Source organism: Entelurus aequoreus, linkage group LG02, assembly GCF_033978785.1.
Source record: "Entelurus aequoreus isolate RoL-2023_Sb linkage group LG02, RoL_Eaeq_v1.1, whole genome shotgun sequence".
Taxonomy (NCBI): Eukaryota; Metazoa; Chordata; class Actinopteri; order Syngnathiformes; family Syngnathidae; genus Entelurus; species Entelurus aequoreus.
The window spans coordinates 60,900,474-60,923,213 of NC_084732.1; the positions used below are offsets into that span (position 1 = coordinate 60,900,474).

Here is a 22,740-nt window from a genome sequence, read left to right on the forward strand (position 1 = left end):
TTGGCGCATGAGTTGATGAGCCTTCAAATGTTGTGAGGAAGAGTTGCTACTTCACGACACAATTCGGATGTTTTGTTTCCAAGTTGCAAGGTTTCATTAAAATGTAAAGACGACAACATACGTATAACTGGCAAAATTGGGCAAAATAAGCACTTGATTTTCTAAGTTTATTACCTGCTTTACAAAGATATGTCTAACAGTCCAAATTTCTTTTTAGGTAGGTAGGTTTATTTGAACAGAGAGAATGATTATAAAATCAGGGGAAAATTACAGCAAAAAGGTATAATTTTAATGAGAAAAATATGAAATGTTGATAAAAATAATGGATACAAACACAAAGATTTGTCTTTAAATATACGTATAATATTTCTTTAACCTGTTTATTAGTCTATTCCGTTACAAATTACACAATGATATCCAAAACCCCCACCCCTCTATTGTCTTTTTTAGTTTTTACGAACCAATCCATATCACAATTGAAAACTGAGTTTTCAGGGGAAAAATATACAGATTTTAGTTTTGGACAAAAACGTGCATCCTTACTTTCAGGAGAGATATTGGTCAGAGAAACAACCTCAAAGCAGAATGTTTCCACCTCCGTTTGAGATTATACCCAACAGTCTCTGCCTACAAACCTGTTAAAATCACATTTTTCTAAGCTTCGTCAGATTCATTAAGATGTGGATCGGCAATGTTTAGACGTGCCTACATATGTGTCTTCTTGAGCAGGGGGATCTTGCGGGCACTGATGATGTCAATCCATTACAGCAAAGTGTTTCACTTGTCATGTTCAGTTAGGTGTGGAACCTAAAATACAAAGACAGAGGCAGCTTGTACAGAAAATAAAGTTATTTATAACTTAGTTTACGCAGAGCAGGAAAGTTCAATCAATCAATCAATCAATGTTTATTTATATAGCCCTAAATCACAAGTGTCTCAAAGGGCTGCACAAGCCACAACGACATCCTCGGTACAGAGCCCACATACGGGCAAGGAAAAACTCACCCCAGTGGGTTCACAAGAACAAAATAACAGGAATTTTAATAACAAACAAAAGACGACGGTGCCACTGGGTATAACTAAATGCACACTGAAAACCTAACTATTAACAGGGGAAGCATTGGCGGCACAGGAGGAGGCACCACAGAAGGACGCACAGGGGAGACTCACTTTTAGCTTTATTTTACATTTAATTTCATTTGCCGGTGTTAATAAATATACAGTAAGGGCCAGTGTTGGTCATCTTACCTTAAAAAAGTAATTAGTTATACTTAAAAATTACTTCTCCCAAAAAGTGAGTTAGTAACTCAGTTACCTCATTGTAAGAGTAACAAGTTACTCAGAGACATTTTTTTCATTTTATTTTTTTTATATGCTACTACGTTTAATAACATCTTTTATGTCAAATATATTTATGTTAACAGATCGAAGAATAAAAACACTATATAGAGTACATTAAAACATTTGGCATTCATCAGAACTCAATAGATTGCAGTTTGCCATATGATATTTATATAAATAAAAATGTGTTATCTGTATTATTAGAATAGTCCTTAAAGTAACACCATTAAATATTGAAAGTACAAAGCACAATACAGTACCACAAATGAAACGTGGGTAAAAAAGACTCAAAAGAGCATTTGGCCTTTAAGTAGTGCACTTCGCTGCACCTGTATACCAAAATACAGCCTGAAAGAACTTTAAATAAAACTGTTAGCTAGTTTTGGGCAGATAAGTCACATGCATTCAAGTAACACTTTTAAAAACATTCCTGGATGACATTTTGACAATAAATTGCATTTGTGCATAAATATTGTGTTTTTTTTTCTTTAGCTCCTTTTGATAATGCAACAGGGTTCAAGGCAGACATAAATGAGAGGGCAGTCAGAAGTGTGAAGGGGGCAACAGATCATGCTCCAACACTTTTTTTCCCCATGCGAAAACAGTAGTAACATTGCTGTCTTCTTCATTGAATTTGGTCATGAGCCACCGTGTGTCCAACTCCAACCTGGAGAAGTGGACTGCATTTCGTCAGCTATATCCTTCATCCACATTTTATCAATCATCACGTTTATCTTAACTTGATGGCATAATTCATAAATGTAATGTATCTGGAGATAATTTCAACTTCCTCATCTGACAAAGAGAAGCATCTGATTGGCTCTACTTCATCGCTAACTCCAACAAGTCTCTCATATTTGACGCTAATAAAGAGCTGTGATTGGATATATTCTGAATTTGTCCCACCCATCTACAACATTAAATTAAATATGATAGGATTTCGTTCTTGTCAACATTTTCGTCAACACTGGTTCACTGAGGGCTGAGGGGAAGCGTGTGTGTGTTCGTGTGTGCACGGACCCACGGAGGGACAACGAAGAGGGAAGATGGTACTAGTGTATCGTGTCCCCTTTTCAGCAAATTTCTCCGATACTGCCAATAATAATGTCATCACCTGTGCTCTCTGTTGTGCAGCCGAAACCTGATATTTTGCGCTTCATTCAACCAAACTGTAGTAATGCACCACTTCACATTCTCAGTAACAGCAATGGCGTTGCAACGATGGGAACGATAATTAATTAGATTACTTGTTACTGGAAAAATAACGCCTTCAGTAACACCGTTATACTCTAACGGCGTTATTATTAACACTGGCAAGGGCCTGATTTACTAGAGGTTCACGTTCACTAAAACACGTGCAAACTTGATCTGCTTTGATGTACTATACGGGTATTAAGTGGATTGCGTCTCTTAAAAGGTGCCATATGTAATAATTTCATGTCAAGTTATCATTAAATGGCCCTGATATGTAAAAAGGCATTAATAAATCATGTCCTTTCCAATCCCTTTATAACTGATAACGGTAGTTCAGCCGGGATATGCTCATTTCAAAATTAGATTTACAGCCCCGAAATATTGGTATTGTTTTCATTTTGATGCCACCTCCTCCACCGTTTGACCAATTAGAAAGTCCATGAGTGTCTCACATCCAGCATGCCAATTACGCACCGCCATCTTCGTTGAGCTATTACCACTGGTAAAGTTACTAAACATGTCAAACCTTTGTAAATCTAAAAGGCGTCTGTACGATTCTCAACTTATTCATGACAAAGCCAGGAAAAAAACAAGGATTTTTATCGGGGATGCCTTTGAAAGATGGAGACGATTGAAGGCGGAGAATATTTTTTCATCTGACGCCAAATTTAGGCATTTACGTTTTCTTATTATTTGTAATAAATGGAAATGGACATTTGGTATGTAAACTATATTGTCCAAGACAGTCTATGATCTTGTCTAACAAAGCTAGTATGTCCGTGCAACGAATGCTTAGCATGCTAGCCCGGTCAATGACACATCGGCATACAGTGCCTATTTCATTCTCAATATGCTGATACGCTGAGGAAATACCTAAAATGTGGCATAATTACTTGGTAAACTATCTTGCAAGAAGCATAAACAAGAGAAACCTACAGCGTAGGACTAGTTGATTGCTATTTGAAGTTCCTTGGAGTAGGATTCGGATTTGGCTGCGTATCTGGCAACCTCAGTCAGGGAGAGTGGGAGGGAACTACAGAATTTTGACTGTGATTGCAGTACCATTTCTGGCCACATTACTACATATGGCACCTTTAAGTGAGCAGAATAAGGCATGCAATCCATTTTGCATCTCTGTCTTCATTAATATGCAAAATACAAGCTGATCATCAAAATGCCCACATTACTAGGAAGAGAAAATACAAATATATAGTACCCAGCACGCACAATTTGATTTATCAACACTCATCACTGTTTTTGGAGCACTATTTTGCATTGTATTGAGCACATCTGAAAAGGACGCGCAAACTGACACAGGTCCACACACGGCTGCGAGAGAAGAATACTCGAGGACAGAGAATCCTCCGTCCTACGTGTACATTTCAAAATATTTGGATAGTCAAAAATACAAATTTAGACACATTCTCTGTTCAGCAACATTCTTGTATAATATCATAGCTGCTGGATAAAAGGGGCTGATTAAAACTAATTCAATTGATGCAATATTTTTTAATGATGTTGTTTTTTTTCCCACATAGATTATATATTACTAACATACATCCTATATAATAAAACTTCTTGAAGTATGCATTTTTTGCATCTTGAGCACAGTAGTGCAACCCCCCTCTTGTGCACTTTGAGCGGTAAAAAAAAAGAAACAAAAAGTGCCGTCAATGTGGATGCACTGCACGACTGCGTCTAATCTAAAATGCCCATAAAAAGTGGGAGATGTCTGCTGCTTGTTTGAGAACATAGCAAAACGCCACAGATAGGAGCATGATGATAACATGACTGAGCAGTAAATGAGTGTCTCTGTGGTGATACCCCAAAAAGTAGACACAAAATACTAATTTAAAGAAGGCGGTCTGAATTGCACATGCAATTAGTAGATCACACGCAACCCGCCCACAAATATTTCACGCTGTTTAATAGATTGCACATGCTATTTAATGCATTGCATTTATAAATCAGGCCCTAAGTATGTTATATAATGGTTATTTTTCTGTTAGTACAATACAGTAAAAATTAATCCTTTGTAAGCCTTGGTTGACGTAAACCTACTAACGACATTTGAATATGGGGTGGGCGGTGCCGTACGTATTAACCTTATACCTCATATTACCCTCGCCAAAAAGCACTCTTATCATTTCTTCTCAAACTGTCAACGAATCAGCAGGCAGTAGCTGTCTACTCTTGTCATCTCAACCAATCATCAGCATTACTCAACATCTCATCGCTTGTGTTTACTAATCCAAAGCTTACCGTCATTTCCCACTTCAGCGTGAGTTTATCATGGCAACCTGCGCATAATAGCCACATATCTATAGTGGCAAATTTTGCTACAGACAGGTTTGACTGTAGTTGTGAAGGATGATTAATTTATTTGAAAACTGGGACACATCTAGATAAACATTTTAATCATTTGACAGACCCACAAATCAGCAAATAGTTTGTATTGGAAACTTAAAAGTTGTACCTGAAAACTATACTTGTATTGTTGCTGGCAAACAGTTGCAGGATGAATTACTTTGCAGTACAGATTGGTGGCAGGGAGATGGAGGACCAAAAGCTTCACAGTATACATGCACTGTATGAGTGATTATGCTACATATAACTGTGACAAGCAAGCAGAGACTTGGTTGGTTGGTTAGCCTCACTTCCTGATGCCTCAAGATACGTGTTGGTGACTTGTAGTTTTTCCACACTACAAATACATATTGTTTCAGTTTTATATGTAACTTATTTTAAAATGATTACTATCTGGACATTTTTCCATTGAAAATTGAGGAATAGGTTCACTTCTGAAGGGTCAAATGCAATTTGTGTTTTAAGTGTTGCTGTTTGTGCATCTCAAAGAATTAGAATTGCTTTGAAGACTTCAATTCAAAAGTGATACATTCTATAGATTTCAGAGTTTCCTATATACCAGACCTGCCAAGTCTGGGATATTGCCCGTGACTACCGATATCCTGACTGAAGTTACAAATCTCCCAGATTTTGATGTTTAGTGTTTATAAATATTTTATAAACAATCGCTATTGCCAATGATAAGGAGGTGGTTAATAAACAATCACTGTAATAAAACAAAAAAACACACCAAAACATTTACAACTGTCTCACTTAAAGTGCATACTTTCCCTTCTGTCTTTCCAGCACTCAACCAATCACCAGTCAGGACATAATGACTATCAAACAGTAGGAAAGTACTCTAAAGCAGGAATAAACAACAATGGGTATTGTTATGAAGTCCACATTATCTCAACATGAGTGGAGTTTAAAAAAATATCTGTTGACATAAATACACATTCACCAGTCGTTATGCGTATTCTGTCCAGCCAGAAAAAATTATCACAAATGACTGGCACATAACACATCTGCTCACCAGTATAGTGATATATTAGATGTGCAATGATGTGTGTATTATCTTTATAATCAGCGCACAGGAGTCGTTTCACAGATCGACACCTGCTGCAATCCATACTGAGAGTCTTAACAGCACAGACGTACATTAATGATGTCTTTGCCAAGTATCGAGCTTATTGAGCTTAAACAAAAGTGCATGGAAGGAAGTTGACTGAATTGCAAACACCAAATGTTGGCAGCTCTGCTATACCTTCATTGGACCGCAACAAATAGATTTGGTGCTACGTGCTTGCCCTCGCTGTGACAGTAAATATTATAATTCACCTGGACCCTCATATAAGAAGCTTGAGTACACACAAGAACCTGCCATAAGCCCTTTTTCACAGCAGAGTTGGGATGTACCAAGACTGACGTTGACATGGAAATGTGCGCTTCCCGACGCCAACTCCATAGCTGCCGTGCGCACATTTCTACAGGTATTGGATAGACAGAGATGATTCTGGGTAACAGTTCACTTTAAAAAGTGCCAATTTTACTCTTCAGGCTGATTAATGAGCCCATCAAAAACATATAAACAATTAACCCCAAAGTTTTCCCCAATGCATTTAATGTTTCATATTCATATTACGGTAATATTTGTGAGGACATACACCAGTGGTCTCAAACATGCAGCCCGCGGGCCATTTGCGGCCCGCGAGACGTTATTGTGCGGCCCCCACCTTAATATGACAGTTTAATGTTAGTGCGGCCTGCGAGTTTTAAATGAATGGCGCTTAACAGCACAGGCGCTTAACAGCGCTGTGTGCGGAGCTGATGGAATCTACCAATCATTGTGTGGTATGAGGCTCTTGACAATATCGAGGGCATGCCATGATGGCACTGTCTTTAGTGTCCTCTAGAAATTGTCACCGCATCACCTTTTACTCCATACTAACAGCGTGATGGCTCAGACACATATTGTATGAGGCTTCTGCAGACAAATGCAAGGTATTGCAAGACATACTTGAGGAACAGCCACACATGTCACACTGAGGGTGGTCATATTATATTTTATTTATTTTTTAACACTGTTACAAATATGCGCCACACTGTGAATCCACAGCGAACAAGAATGACAAACACATTTCGGGAGAACATCTGCACCGTAACACAACATAAACACAACAGAACACATACCCAGAACCCTTTGCAGCCCTAACTCTTCCGGGCTACAAAAACACACACCTCAACCCCCCCCATCTCCCGAATTCGGAGGTCTCAAGGTTGGCAAGTAGGCATTGACGTCACTTGCGTGATGCAAGCAGAGAAACATTTTGCCGCTTTTCCATGACACCCGCACACGCTCTTCTTTCCTCCCTTCTTCCTCCCTCGCTCGCCCGCCTGCTCGCTCCCGCCCCCGCTGTAAACAGTCCGGGCGGGGCAGATGAGTGCTTTGATTGAGACTTTTATTAGTAGTAGTAGGTTGCACAGTGAAGTACATATTCCGTACAATTGACCACTAAATGGTAACAACCAAATAAGTTTTTCAACTTGTTTAAGTCGGGGTCCACTTAAATTGATTCATGATACAGATATATACTATCAGATATTCCAAAGCACTCCGCCGAAGGAGCGAGCGACAATACAAAAGTGTGGTGCACTGGACCCCAGCGCTGGGCGAATCAGACGTGTAACACGTTAGTGGTGCTGTTAGCCCGTTCGGGGCTAATTGTGCTACCGTAACTGTAAACTCCACGGCGAGCACCCCCCTGGCTCCAGACAGAGATGATTTTTGATGCAATATTTCTTTGTTGAGCACAAGGGGCACCCCGACGTGTCTTATTTCATTTAATTTAATTTAATTTTTATTTATCTCCTTCATTGATGTGCATCTTTGATCGATAGACAATTATACCTCAATTATTCAATTATACATTTACACACCAATGCCTGAGAAGGACCAGGATGAAGAAAAATCTTATATTTTTCTGCCCCCTTCAACATAATACGTAGTCTTACTTAATGATATCATATAAACCAACAATTACATCCAAATATAACGAAAACACACAAAAAAACACACAAAAAAACACAAGAATTGCAAAACTTCATGATGTACAAACCGAACAAAAAAAACAAAAGAAGTAATATACACCTCACGGGATGATACAAAACAAATACAAAACCAGGCAAAAAAAAAGTAAAATAATAAAAATAAAGCAAAATGTAAACACTTATGGCTGTCCATATGATATTATTGTTCTGTCTTTATATATTTTTTAATTTGGAATATATTTTTACAATCTTCTATGTCATTGTAAAGAGAATTCCATAGTTTAACCCCCACCACTGATATGCACATTTGTTTTAAAGTTGTCCTTGAATACTGATGTTTGAAATGACCTTTTCTTCTATGTTCTGTATTCTCAGAAGTGATGACAAACATTTTTTGTAAATTTGCTGGTAATGTTTTACTTTTAGCCTTAAACATAACACATCATGTCTGTAACTTTACTAGCTCCTGTAATTTCAATAAACCCGAATTAATAAATAATATGTTAGTGTGTTTTAAGTAATGTACTTTATGAATAATCCTTATAGCTCTTTTCTGTAGTTGATACAGAGAAAGTTGCGGTGCGCAATGAATACAATTTGAAACGTCATTATACAACTAGACATGCTGAGGAGTATGCAAAATACCAGGGAGATGAGAGAGTGAACCGGGTTGCAAATTTTAAAACCAGTCTACTGAGGCAACAAGATTTCATCAAGAAAGCAAGCGAAAAGAGCGATGCAGCAGTCAAAGCTAGCTACATGGTGAGTGAGATGGTTGCTAGGGCGGGAAAGCCATTCAAAGAAGGTGAATTCATTAAAAAGTGCATGTTAGATTTTTTTTAAAGAAATCTTTTCTTGCGGCCCAGCCTCACCCAGTTTCTGCATCCAGTGGCCCCCAGGTAAATTGAATTTCAGACCCCTGACATACACTATATAAATGTATCTAGGCGATCATTTCGGCTGTGAAAACGTGATCCTGTAACGATCCTTGGCCATGCAGCACTGGAGACCAAGGAAGAAGCTCTCCTGTGTTGTAATAATAAATGAAGTAATCAAACTTTCAAAGTCTTTCATATAATTTGTGATATGCTGGCATGTTTAAAAGTAAAATTCCATCCATTTTCTACTGCTTGACCCTATTGTTTTAACTCTATGGACTGGACTCTCACACTATTATCTAGATCCACTTGACAGCCATTGCACCGGTTGCAAAGTTTCTCATTGTTTCCCACTGGGTTGAGTTTTTTCTTGCCCTGATGTGGGATCTGAGCCGAGGATGTCGTTGTGGCTTGTGCAGCCCTTTGAGACACTTGTGATTAAGGGCTATATAAATAAACTTTGATTGATTGACTTTGAACAAATCCATCCATCCATTTTCTACCGCACTTGTCCCTCTCAGGATGGTGGGGGTGCTGGAAGGTTTTGTTTTGGTGTCACATGAAATTCTGATCTGGCTAATGTGAGCATGCTACTGTATGAACACATTTTGTTGTAAATTACACAAAATAGACTTGTCCAGGGTGTACCCCGCCTACCGCCTAAATGCAGCTGAGATAGGCTCCAGAACCCCCCGCAACCCCGAAAGGGACGAGCGGTAGAAAATGGATGGATAATTATATCAGGGGAAATCAGAGTCACCCACATTTTCTAAAGTTTTACGTAACATTGTCGTGACTATCTTTTTAAACGGGGCGCGGCACTAATTTCCCTGCGTCAGTTTTGCCCATGCACATCGACCTTCCTCTTCATTTTCTTCCTGACACGACCAGTTCTTTTTTTTATTTCATCCTGTGCTCAGTTCTCAGAGGTATTAATTGATTGATTGAAACTTTTATTAGTAGATTGCACAGTGAAGTACATATTCCGTACAATTGACCACTAAATGGTAACACCCAAATAAGTTTTTCAACTTGTGTAAGTCGGGGTCCATTGATTCATGATACCGATATATACTATCAAATATATACTAACATCATAATACAGTCATCACACAATATAATCATCAGAGTATATACATTGATTTATTTACATTATTTACAATCCGGGGTGTGGGATATGGGGGGGGGGGGGGGGGGCGGTTAGGTTTGGTTGGTATCAACACTTCAGTCATCAACAATCAGCATCAACAATTGCATCATCAGAGAAATGGATATTGAAACAGTGTAGGACTGACTTGGTAGGATAAGTACAGCAAGTAGTGGACATAGAGAGAGAGATCAGAAAGTATAAGAAAAAGTGTCTACATTTGATTGTTTGATTGTTTACACTTGATTATTTACAATCCGAAAAGGTATTATGTGGAAGGGAGGGTGTTAGTTTAGGGTTGTAGTTGCCTGGAGGTGTTCTTTTAGTACGGTTTTGAAGGAGGATAGAGATGCCTTTTCTTTTACACCTTTTGGGAGTGCATTCCATATTGATGTGGCATAGAAAGAAAATGAGTTAAGAGCTTTGTTAGTTCGGAATCTGGGTTTAATGTGGTTAGTGGAGCTCCCCCTGGTGTTGTGGTTATGGCGGTCATTTACGTTAAGGAAGTAGTTTGACATGTACTTCGGTATCAGAGAGGTGTAGCGGATTTTATAGACAAGTTGTTTTACTCTGTCCTCCACCCTGAGCCAGCCCACAAAGTGGGTAGGAGTGAGGTGTGATCTGGGGTGGAGGTCTAGAAGTAATCTGACTAGCTTGTTCTGGGATGTTTGGAGTCTAGATTTGAGGGTTTTGGAGGTGCTAGGGTACCAGGAGGTGCATGCGTAATCGAAAAAGGGTTGAACGATAGTTCCCGCTAGAATCTTCATGGTGCTTTTGTTGACCAGAGAGGAGATTCTGTAGAGAAATGTCGTTCGTTGGTTGACCTTTTTGATTACCTTGGTTGCCATTTTATCACAGGAAAGATTAGCCTCTAGAATGGAACCTAGGTAGGTGACCTCATCCTTCCTTGTGATAACAATGTCACCCACTTTTATAGTGAAGTCATTGACTTTCTTAAGGTTGATGTGGGACCCAAATAGGATGGATTCCGTTTTACCCAAGTGTATGGATAGCTTGTTGTCAGCGAGCCAGGTGCAAATTCTACAGAGTTCAGCACTGAGGATTTTCTCCACCTGTGACTTGTCCTTGCCGGATACCATCAGGGCCAAGTCATCCCCAAACAAAAACAATTCACAGTCGCATGCTGATGACATGTCGTTTATGCATATTAGGATCAGTAAAGGCCCTATTATACTGCCTTGGGGGACTCCACAGCTTACTGAGAGGGGGGGGGGGGCACGGTGCCGTTCACCTCTACCACCTGTTTCCTCCCCTCCAAGTAAGATTGCATCCAGCTCGATGAGGTTTTATCAAATCCGATTGCTCTGAGCTTATCCAACCATGTTTATTCCTGTCCTTTCTGATAACCGAAAAGTTTTCTGTCTCTATCTCTGAGTCAGAAACACTTTGATATAATTAGGTTTCAGAGAAACACAGTATTTTTACCTTCTTGTTGAGGAACATTTCTCTGATTTGGTCGAGTTTAGTTCCAGAGAGGCTGTTCACATTAAGGTGGATGATGTGTAGCCCACTGGAACCAAAAAGAGCATCAGAGTCCGCTGTATAGTGGTAATGTCCAGAAAAAGGAGGGATGGCCATGTTGGTTGTTATTAAGTTAAAGTTAAGTTATTGAAGATGAAGGGCAGTCCAGTTCTCTGTTTTGATGTAGAGGCTTGTGGGAGGAGGAGGGGGAGAAAGGCCTATTGTTCGTCAGCCAGGTGAAGGGGAGGGGGAGGGGCGGAGTTGGAGAGGGGGGGTCTGGTAGGGGGACGGGGGTGGGGTTTTTTTTCCGCAGGTTTTGGTGAGCGGCGGAGTTGGAGAGGGGGGAGCAGGTAGGGGGGGTTGTGGATTTGGCGGGCTTAGGTATACCTGAGAACAAAGACCAGGATTTGATGAAGAGGCCCCTGAATCCTGTATAGGCCATGGGTCCAGGCGCCGCGTCCCCGACCGTCTGGGACCGGGGAGAGACCGTGAGGAGCCCAGTTTCGCCGTCTCTGCTGCAGACCGGGGTGTTGTTGTCGACAGTCACCTTGTTGTCCGTCGTCGCACTGTCTGCCGCCGGACCGCTGTCTTCACCGGTGTCTGGGTCGTCATCCTCCGCCCCTTGTCCGCCGATCGCATCGATGAACGGGTGAAGTCCTCCATCGAGTCGCCGACCGCTGGAGCACAGGTGAGCTCGGGTTGAGATGAGCAAAAAGAGGCTGGCGTAGGTGGAGAGCTCATGTTTTTAGTATAGCTCCGACGAGGTCCCGTAGCTAAGTTAGCTACAATGGCGTCGTTAGCAGCAGCATTGCTAGGCTTCGCCAGGCGGGACAGCATTAACCGTGTGATTACAGGTCCAGGGTTTGGTTCGGTGTCTCCTGATAGTAGAAGTAATAGTAGTATTGTTGATCTTCAGTCTATCCTTCCAGTCAGGGGCTTATTTCTTCTGTTTTGATCTGCAGTTAAGCACGATGCTATCACGTTAGCTCCGTAGCTAAAGTGCTTCGCCGATGTATTGTCGATGAGATAAAAGTCAGAGTGATTGTCCATTTCGCATTCACGACTCTCATTTTCAAGAGGGTAAAGTATCTGAGGTGGTTTAAAATACAAATCCGTGATCCACAATAAAAAAAGGAGAAAGTGTGGAATCAAACGACCGCTACCGTGGGAGGGAAAAAAGATGCGACTGCTCCCCATGACGACTACTGACCTATTGACATGACATGACATGACGTGACTGACATGGCAATGTCAGGCTGATAGTCGCTTTGTCTTTGCTCGAAGAGTGAGAAAAAAGGACCTCCTACTGTTTTGTGATTTGTCATATTTTGCCGAGCTCAAGCACATGGCTACTTACAATATGATTTGGGTGTGTGTAAGGGGGCGTGGTCTGAGCGTGCCAAGCCATGCACACGTCTGCACCCACTTCCAAGTAGATTGCAATGGGACAGCAAAATGTGCTCGGATTTTTGCGTGCGAACAATTTAATACATCTGAATTTTTACTTGCTTGCGCCGTTTTCTGGATTTGAACCTACATCTATTTTCAGTAGGAAAGCCACTTAACTGTTGTTACATGATATATATATACATATATGTATATATACTGTATATATACTGTATATATATATATATATATATATATATATATATATATATATATATATATATATATATATATATATATATGCATATATATATATATATATATATATATATATATATATATATATATATATATATATATATATATATGCATATATATATATATTCCTTGCGCACTATTATTATTATCGGCGGTCACTCGAACGAGTATGACGATCCTCCTGGTAGGGGTGTATCCCTTTATGGAGGATGCCTGTGCGTGACTTTGTTTTACGTGGGGAGACTGGTGCACAGACAGTCACCACATTGACAGAATCGGGTCAGGGTCCAGTGGCATGGAGTCCAAGACAACTGGGGACCCTTTTCTGCTGCAGCCTTCTACCGCCTTCGCAGCCATTGTGGTAGTTCTTTAATATACCGTCTTTCGCCTGCTCTGCCGTTTTGGTCTTCACCGTATCCCTGGTTAGGGGGCAGTCAGGTACTAGGCCTTTGCCAAGGGCCACCTGGGGTAACAGTAGTAAAGGGGTTAACCTCCTAGTGCCCCAAGACCCCATAGAGGAGCCTCCACTGCCGGATGCACTTTAACGTCATGCCCAGGACTTGCGCACTAATGACTGAAAGAGCACGCACTTGGCGCGATGATGTCATGTTATCGATGGGAAAATGCATTTTTAGACAATATGATTTGCCTGAGCGGCTAGGAGACCTCGAGAGTAACAAGCGGTTGCCTTATTGACTTCCATTAAGAACAATAAACTAGTTTTTAGTATAAGTTTGCTGGTTTCAAGAAATGTAATGCTGAGCACATATCATTATGTCAAGATAATGGCACTAGCATTTACTTAATTTAAGAACATTTTTCAACATATTGAGAAAAAATGTCTCATATCTGTTTTTTCTATCAAGAAAAGTGCACTTATTAGTGAGAATATACTTATTTTAAGGTATTTTGGGGTTCATTGAGGTTAGCTAATTTTACTTGTTTTGGAAAGTCTATGACAAGCCAAATGTTCTTGTTCTATTGGCAGATAATTTTACTTAGTTTAAGTAAAATACCCGTAATTTTTGTATTTTTTTTTCTTGTTTTTGAACACTGACTTTTTGCAGTGTGGATCAACCGTGAGGACTCTGTCTGGGACCTCTTCACAAGCATTCACAAGAATAAAAATAAACCCATCATTAACTAATAATTAGGAATAACAGCTTTAGAATGCTTGTCAACACATGACACATCCTCAAGACAACCATCTCCCATGATCTGTTGACTCTAACCGCAGGAAAATCATACGGCGGCGGTAGATCTTAGCCGCTTCCTCTAAAATAAAGGACCAAGAAAACACAAAAAAACAATTTGACATTCTTCTCATAAGTTTGTCATCATTCAACATCAGGTGACTGAGCAGCAGATTTGTGACGTAAATGTAAGGGCAGGGACAACCGACGTAACCAGGAAGTGTGTCATAGGCTAGACCAGTGCTATCCAGCTCCATAATGAAGAGGGCCGCAGATTCAAGAGCCCAAGGTCTCAGGGGCCGGACATCAAAAAGTTGATGTTTTTTAAGAAAGTGCCTCCACAGATTATATTCCTTTTAGACTATGTTTACTTGTTTACAAAGTAAACAAATCAGCTTTCACACTGCACTGTCAATAATTTAATTATTCTGCCCTTGATACTCGTATGCAGCATGTACGGCTAGACAGATAGTTAACAGCAGGAAGAAACAGGAGCAAAGTATTGTTGATGATTAATGTTTCTCCTTTTGAATTATTTTTCAGTTTTAATTCTTTGTAAGTCTTTTTTTATTTTGGTTGTAAGGCTAAAAATATAAACTTTTCAAAAGTATAACGTACATTGTGTTTTTTACTTAATATCCCTTGTGTATGTCAGAAAAATAAAATAGAAGGTTTAGCGTTAATACACACAGCAAACATTGCACACATGTGGTTTAACACAGTTAAACCTAAGGTGTTGCTTTATCCCCCTCTGCTGGTCAAATTCAGCGCTGTATGTATTTCACCAGTTTTGTTTGCCAGAGTTGATTGCCAGCCAAAAGCAACACGGCCACAAATACAAAAGACATCACAAAGTCTGTAATTTCAATATATTCATACTTTGTTGTCCAATCGCTGTTTAAAGTCCGGTTTTTGTGATTTATTGAAAACACTTAAGGGTCGATAGTGCCATCTTCTTCTACTCACCCACTGCTGCTTCGTTGTGACACATACACTTTGCTTTTGCCCCCTGTGGGGTGGCGGGAGTACTGCATACATGAGCAACCCTGTTTTGATTGGCTTCATCAAGCCTATTTGGGTGTTGTTTGGCAGGCCAAATTAAAAGCTTTGGCGGGCCTGAAGTGGCCCGCGAGCCGCCAGTTGAATAGTTCTGAGCTCGACTGTCCTAATTCCTATTGCTTCAGCCCTGGACCTACACCTTGGAAGTATGCAGCCCCCGAATTGAGACACAGCAATTTTTTACGTAAATAAACAAAATAAACAAATCTATACATCCTGCAGCCTGTCCAAAGCAGGAAATGAACATCCTTCAATTGCCATTTTTTACTGGGAATTTCACGTTTTTAATTGTAAATATTGAGAAGTATGTTTTGAAAGCACCAGGTGCTACTTTGGACCCTTTCCCTATCTAAGAACAGTCGCAGTTAGCTCAAGCATATTTGTTTTAATTTTCATGTTTTGCGCAATAATGCACATTTGAAGATTACGCCCTTACGCTAAATCATCGCCCACCCCACCCCACAAGGAAATATATTTAAAGAATGTATTTTTTAATCGTGTAGAAATTTCAATAATCATAGTTTACAGCTAAATTCAGTACTTCATAAAAATGGAAATAAGTGTCAAAAATGCAATATAGTAAACTGCTGGTTTCTCTGCTTAAACCTGAACAATGAACTTCATAAAATATTCAAATGTATTGATCATTTGTTATTACCATTTGCTAGCTTCCAGAGTAAAAACTGTGTATGTACTTGCAGGATCAGCTACAAGACAGCCTACAGAAGAGGTGTGAGGACCATGTACAGGCGGCGCTCTCAATGCTGTCCAGGTTTCTACGAAAGTGGAGACCTTTGTGTTCGTGAGTCATTTTTACTTTTATTGCATTTACATCGATGGTCTCCGAAGTGTAGCCCAGGAACCATTTTTATCATGTACCTTTTTTTTATGGGCCCTTGGCATATTCTAGAATTAAATGCATCCATTATTAATGATATACATTATTACACAAATTTGCTCCACCGGAAACACAAACCTAAGCCCTGGATGATAGTTTAGCATAGGTATATTGATCTACAATGGATTGTTTTTAGCATCTTTATGCTCAATATTTGTCAAAACAGCCTACCACATCCTTAAATCTTGGAAAATTATGGAAACCCTTATTTACCTGATATAATATGGCCTGTATGACTTGACAAAAAATCGAATAAAAGCTCTGCATAGTACTTTGGTGCCACAATAATGTTTTATTTCACCTGCAGGTCTACTGCACCTAATTGGAAAGTGCAAGATTAATACATTCAGACTTTCCTGATGTAGTCCTAAATTGGATTGTTTTTAAATGCCCAATGTCAGATGGAATAGGCTCCAGCTCACCAGTGACCCTTACCTCTAAGATAGGTGGTGTTGAAAATGGATGGATGTGTAGATATATATACAGAAGGGAAAATGGGTATTTGATCCCTTTCTAACTTTTGTAAGGCAACCAAGCCCCTTTTAAGGATATGAAAGGTTAATAACTTGTATGGTAGAGTATGTTTATTGTACAGAATATAAAAATATATATATTGCACTAGTATTGCAGTATATGTACATGTATATGTGTTTATTATTGATGTGGAGATTAAAACAAAGACATCCTATAACTCGAACTTGATTTAGAATGGTCGTCTGCTTCAATTTTTACCTGAAAGTCCACGTAAAACTAAAGTTAGTGTGCCAAATGGATTGACAAAAATTACGTTTGTATGCCCGTTATCCTATTTGTCCATTTTCCAATTGTAAACTAAATCAGAAACAGTGAAAAAAAAGTTTTCTGCTATTTCGTTTTGGGTCTGAATAAAATAAATGTTTTTTTTTTAGATTTGGTTTCATTTTGAAAAATTAATTATACACAGTTTGTTCTAGCGAAATAGATGATTTTGTTATTCTTGACATTAAGTGTTGCCCAAATAGATCATATTCATAACACTGCCTGATAATAATTATTCTCTTTTTTCTAATAAAGTGTAAAATTGCTTGCCGATATGCATTTTAATTAAACACAGGCTAATTACTCTTTCGGTACCACATTCAAACACACCGTACTGTAATTCAGTCTTTAAAGTCCATCTGTTCAACTTCTGATAAAGCATTTCAACACACATTTCAGCTTTTTGACTGATGAACAAAATACAGCACTGTCAATAATATTTGTTACTGTAATACCTGTCTGGCAGTCAGGATGTATGTATGTTTTCATGAAGGGAGATTAAGTAGGACATACTCTCCGGTAGAGATTTCCTTTTCCCCAAAAAATATATTTTATAAACATAAAATAATTATTTACATGTCAAGAAAGTAAGAAATAATTTAGAGTTAGATTTTTATTATGTGCTTACATAACTATTTATATTCTTAAAGTGGAGTACAGGAGGAGAAGGTCAAATATCTGAAGGGGTATGCGACTTTGAAAAGTTTTGGAACCACTGATTTAGAGGTTTGTAGAACATACCTATTAGAATTTAATATATGATAATCATAAAAAAAACATTTAATTAATATTTGACAAACTTGTAATAATTAATGGAAATATTTCTTAATGATGACTTAAATTTTGTCATAATGACATTAAAACAATGTCATATTGCATCCTAACCAAAAATATACAGCGCTAAATTGTTCTGGTAGTAATTTTCTGTCCGATGTAGAAATGACCAAAATGACCTATATAAATGAGCAATGTATTGTAAAAAAAACAAATGACCTAAAGGGAACCACTTTTTTTTTATTTTCCATACACAATCCTATATGTAAAACAAGCACACATATGTTTTTCTTTTGTATGCATTTTAAAATGTAGCCTAATACATGGCTTGTACTAGACGGCTAACAATGTAGTTAATGGGAGTCATATATTACGCCTATAAAGCCCAAAAATAAACATCCAAAAACTGCCAACAATAACTCCATTTACATGGCATGACCTACATATTAACCAAGTATTTGCAACATTGTCATTATAAGAGCTAATGCAGAGGAACTACTTTAAGTAACACGCATTGATCGCATTGATCACAGAGAGGTAACCTTGATGTACACTACTGTTCAAAAGTTTGGGGTCACCCAAACAATTTTGTGGAATAGCCTTCATTTCTAAGAACAAGAATAGACTGTCGAGTTTCAGATGAAAGTTCTCTTTTTCTGGCCATTTTGAGCGTTTAATTGACCCCACAAATGTGATGCTCCAGGAACTCAATCTGCTCAAAGGAAGGTCAGTTTTGTAGCTTCTGTAACGAGCTAAACTGTTTTCAGATGTGTGAACATGATTGCACAAGGGTTTTCTAATCATCAATTAGCCTTGTGAGCCAATGAGCAAACACATTGTACCATTAGAACACTGGAGTGATAGTTGCTGGAAATGGGCCTCTATACACCTATGTAGATATTGCACCAAAAACCAGACATTTGCAGCTAGAATAGTCATTTACCACATTAGCAATGTTTAGAGTGTATTTCTTTAAAGTTAAGACTAGTTTAAAGTTATCTTCATTGAAAAGTACAGTGCTTTTCCTTCAAAAATAAGGACATTTCAATGTGACCCCAAACTTTTGAATGGTAGTGTAGGTATTGACATACTGAGCCCGTGAGCTGCTGCGTCGCATAAGAGTTGGTAAAAGTTTGTGCTACACAAACAAAGTTTGTGTTTTTTTTTTGTTTTTTTTGTTTTTTGTCATCATCATGGCGCCAATGAAGGCTGCCTCGGTGCTCTCGTGCGCTCTGTTTTGTTTGTTTTTGTGCATAAATTGTGTTTCCGGGTGCTCTTACACCCGCGAAGAGCTATTGAACATCAGATCCATCATCCCTATGGACTTGTTACCAGTCATCTTAGCGTCAGCTGCTGATTTGGTCCATTCTGTGATCAAAAGAGGGAGACCGCACCGAAGAGGGAAGCGTGCGGGCGCTCTTGTCCGTCTTCGCGGACGGGGATTACGCACGCCTCTACCAGGCATCTTCCTCTCCAACGTCCGCTCACTTGCCAACAAGATGGACGAGCTAGCGTTGCTGATGAGAAGGAACAAGGACTTTTCCTCATCTTGTGTGTTGTGCTCCACGGAGACATGGCTGAGCGCGAATGTCCCGGACAGCGCGGTGCAACTGGATGGCTTTCATCTTCTCCGTGCGGACAGAGACGCTTCGCTCTCTGGCAAAAAAAGAGGCGGTGGAGTCTGCTTCCTTGTCAACAACAGCTGGTGTACAGACGTGACAATGATTTCAAAACACTGCTCCCCTTCTCTGGAATAAATCTTCATCCACTGTAAGCCCTTTTACTCACCACGTGAGATTGTTTCATTCATTCTCGTGGCTGTTTACATCCCGCCCGGCGCGGACGTGCGTGACGCTCAGCGCACGCTTGCAGGACGGATCTTACAAGTGGAACGGTCTTTTCCTGACTCTCTTGTTATCGTGCTTGGTGACTTTAACAAGGGAAATTTGAGCCAGGAATTACCAAAGTATAGACAGTTTATTAAATGCCCGACCAGAGAGGAGAACACGCTGGTTCACTGCTACACTACATTGAGCAAGGCTTTTCATGCAGTCCCGCACGCTGCTCTTGGACTATCAGATCACGTGATGGTGCACTTAATCCCTTCATACAGACAGAGACTGAAACTGGCTAAACCTGTTATGAGGACCATTAAGTGTTTCACCGCCGAGTCTGTGGACGAGTTGCGTGCTTGTTGGGAGACGACAGACTGGGAGGAAATTGGAGCGGCCACGAACAATCTGGACGAGTATACGGACACTGTGACCTCATACATACAGTTCAATGAGGCGCGCATCATTCCAATGCGCACCAGGGTTTGTTACAACAACGACAAGCCCTGGTTCACACCCAAGCTCCGACAGCTGCGCAAGGAGAAGGAGGCTGCGGGGAGAAGCGGGGACCGAAGTACATACAGAGAAGCAAAGTACCACTTCAACAGGGAAGTGGAGAAAGCTAAATCTGTGTACTCTAACCGTCTACAGGAACAGTTCCGCTCCAATGATTCTGCGGCAGTTTGGAGAGGTCTAAGGGCCCTTACGAACTATAAGCCCAAAACCCCCCAGGCCCTGAATGACCGGACTCTCGCTCAGGGCCTCAACACACTTTACTGTTGTCATGAACGGCCTTCAGCTCATCAAACCTATGCTCCCCCCACCATCACCCTCCACACCAATGCCAGCACTTCATTAAAGGAGTTAAAGGACTCAAAGGACTACAAGGACATCACAGGACTCCAAAAACATCATGGGACTGTAAAGGCCCTCTCCATCAAAGAAGAGGATGTACGCCGGCATTTCTTGAAGCTGAATACGCGGAAGGCCCCCGGGCCGGATGGTGTCTCCCCCTCCACTCTCAGACACTGTGCGGACCAGCTGGCTCCTGTCTTCTCTGACATTTTTAACACCTCTCTGGAGCTATGCCGCGTGCCGTCCTGCTTTAAGACCTCCACCATTGTCCCTGTCCCCAAGAAAGCACGGATCACAGGACTAAATGACTACAGGCCGGTCGCGCTGACGTCTGTGGTCATGAAGTCCTTTGAGCGCTTGGTCCTGCCCCACCTCAAGGACATCACCGCCCCCCTCCTGGACCCACTGCAGTTCGCCTACAGAGCCAACAGGTCTGTGGATGATGCAGTGAACCTGGCCCTCCACTTCATCCTGGAGCATCTGGACTCCCCAGGAACCTACGCTAGGATCCTGTTTGTGGACTTCAGCTCTGCCTTCAACACCATCCTCCCTGGACTGCTACGAGACAAGCTCTACCAGCTCAGCATGCCCGACTCCCTCTGCAGTTGGATCAATGACTTCCTGACAGACCGAAGACAGCACGTGCGGCTGGGGAAGATTGTCTCGGACAGTCGAACCACAAACACTGGTACTCCTCAAGGCTGTGTACTCTCCCCCTGTATACAAACTGCTGCACCTCCAATCACCAATCCGTAAAACTGCTCAAGTTTGCGGATGACACCACCCTCATCGGGCTCATCTCAAATGGCGATGAGTCCGCCTACAGGAGAGAGGTGGACCGGCTGACGTCCTGGTGCAGCCTCAACAACCTGGAGCTGAACGCCCAGAAAACAGTGGAGATGATCATGGACTTCAGGAAAGTCACAGCCCCACCATCCCCCCTCACCCTGATTGACTCTTCCACCCCCGTCCCCATTGTGGACTCCTTCCGTTTCTTGGGCACCACCATCACCCAGGACCTCAAGTGGGAGCCGACCATCAGCTCCCTCATCAAGAAGGCCCAGCAGAGGATGTACTTCCTGCGGCAGCTGAGGAAACTTAAAGTGACCGAGATGCTGGTGCAGTTTTACTCAGCCATCATAGAGTCCATCCTGACCTCCTCCATCACAGTGTGGTTCCCCGGCGCCTCAGTCCAGGATAAGAATAGACTGCAGCGCATCATACGTGCTGCTGAGAAGGTGATTGGCTGCAAGCTCCCATCCCTCCAGGACTTGTTCTCCTCCAGGACCAGGAGGCGTGTGGGTCGGATCACAGCTGACTCTTCTCACCCTGGACACAAACTATTCTCCCCTCTCCCCTCAGGCAGTAGACTACGCTCCATCCAGACCCACACCTCCCGCCACCTGAACGGTTTTTTTCCCCCTCGGCCATCAGGCAAATGAACAATAACTCCCAAGAGTAGCTCCTTGAATTCCTTGAATTCCTTCTAAGTCTATCTGATAGCTCAGTTACAGCTCTTTTTATTACCAAATATGTGTTAAATGTGTTTTATGTTGCACGATTGCACCAAGAAACATTTCTAGTTTGTGAACCCGTTCTCAAACAATGGCAATAAAACTATTCTGATTCTGATTCTGATTCTGATTCTGATTCTGATTCTGATTCTACATTATAAATTATGACTTGCTCTTTTATAGTAGAAAGTGTGGCCATAAGCCGAAAAGTTGGTCAATTTTCACATTCTATATAGACCCGAATACATCGCTAGGAAGCAGTGTTAATTTTGTTGAGTAAAAATTTCCGCTTAGTTACTGTCAACGACCTATTTTCCCTTGTCGAAATTAGGACAATAATGAATGAAGACAAAAGCATGTTGACTAAAACAAAGAGGAAATTAATTGACAATTTAGTCAACGAATAAAATCAAGACAAAAACATCGACAAAGACCAAATCCAATCATATTTATTTTCGTCTGTAGGTGGGTGGGAGAAAATAGCCAATCATAGTTGCATGTGGGAGAGGGGTGGGTGGAAAAGCACAAAGGGCGCTACCCCGAAGGGGACAAGCAGTAGAAAATGGATGGATGGATGGTATCCAATCAGAACTAGCGTCTTTAAAATGCACACTGTCTTGATTTTTCACCTGGAAAACAAGACGCAATACAAAACGACAATACAATATATATCCTACACTGGGAAGAAAGAGAAAAGACCACATGGACTCACTTCCCCCTCTTCCCTGTGGCCT

The 22,740-nt window shown here is 40.7% G+C and overlaps 1 protein-coding gene across 7 annotated transcripts in view; it reads left to right on the plus strand.

The window, feature by feature from the left end:
* LOC133636505 (multiple epidermal growth factor-like domains protein 11) overlaps window positions 1-22,740 on the plus strand; it is a 388,169-nt gene that overhangs the window by 126,123 nt on the left and 239,306 nt on the right. For all 7 annotated transcript variants that reach the window (XM_062030413.1, XM_062030416.1, XM_062030415.1 and 4 more), the window contains exon 4: window positions 16,037-16,137. In XM_062030413.1, coding sequence (XP_061886397.1) covers window positions 16,037-16,137 — 101 coding nt within the window. The remainder of the gene's footprint in view (window positions 1-16,036; window positions 16,138-22,740) is intronic.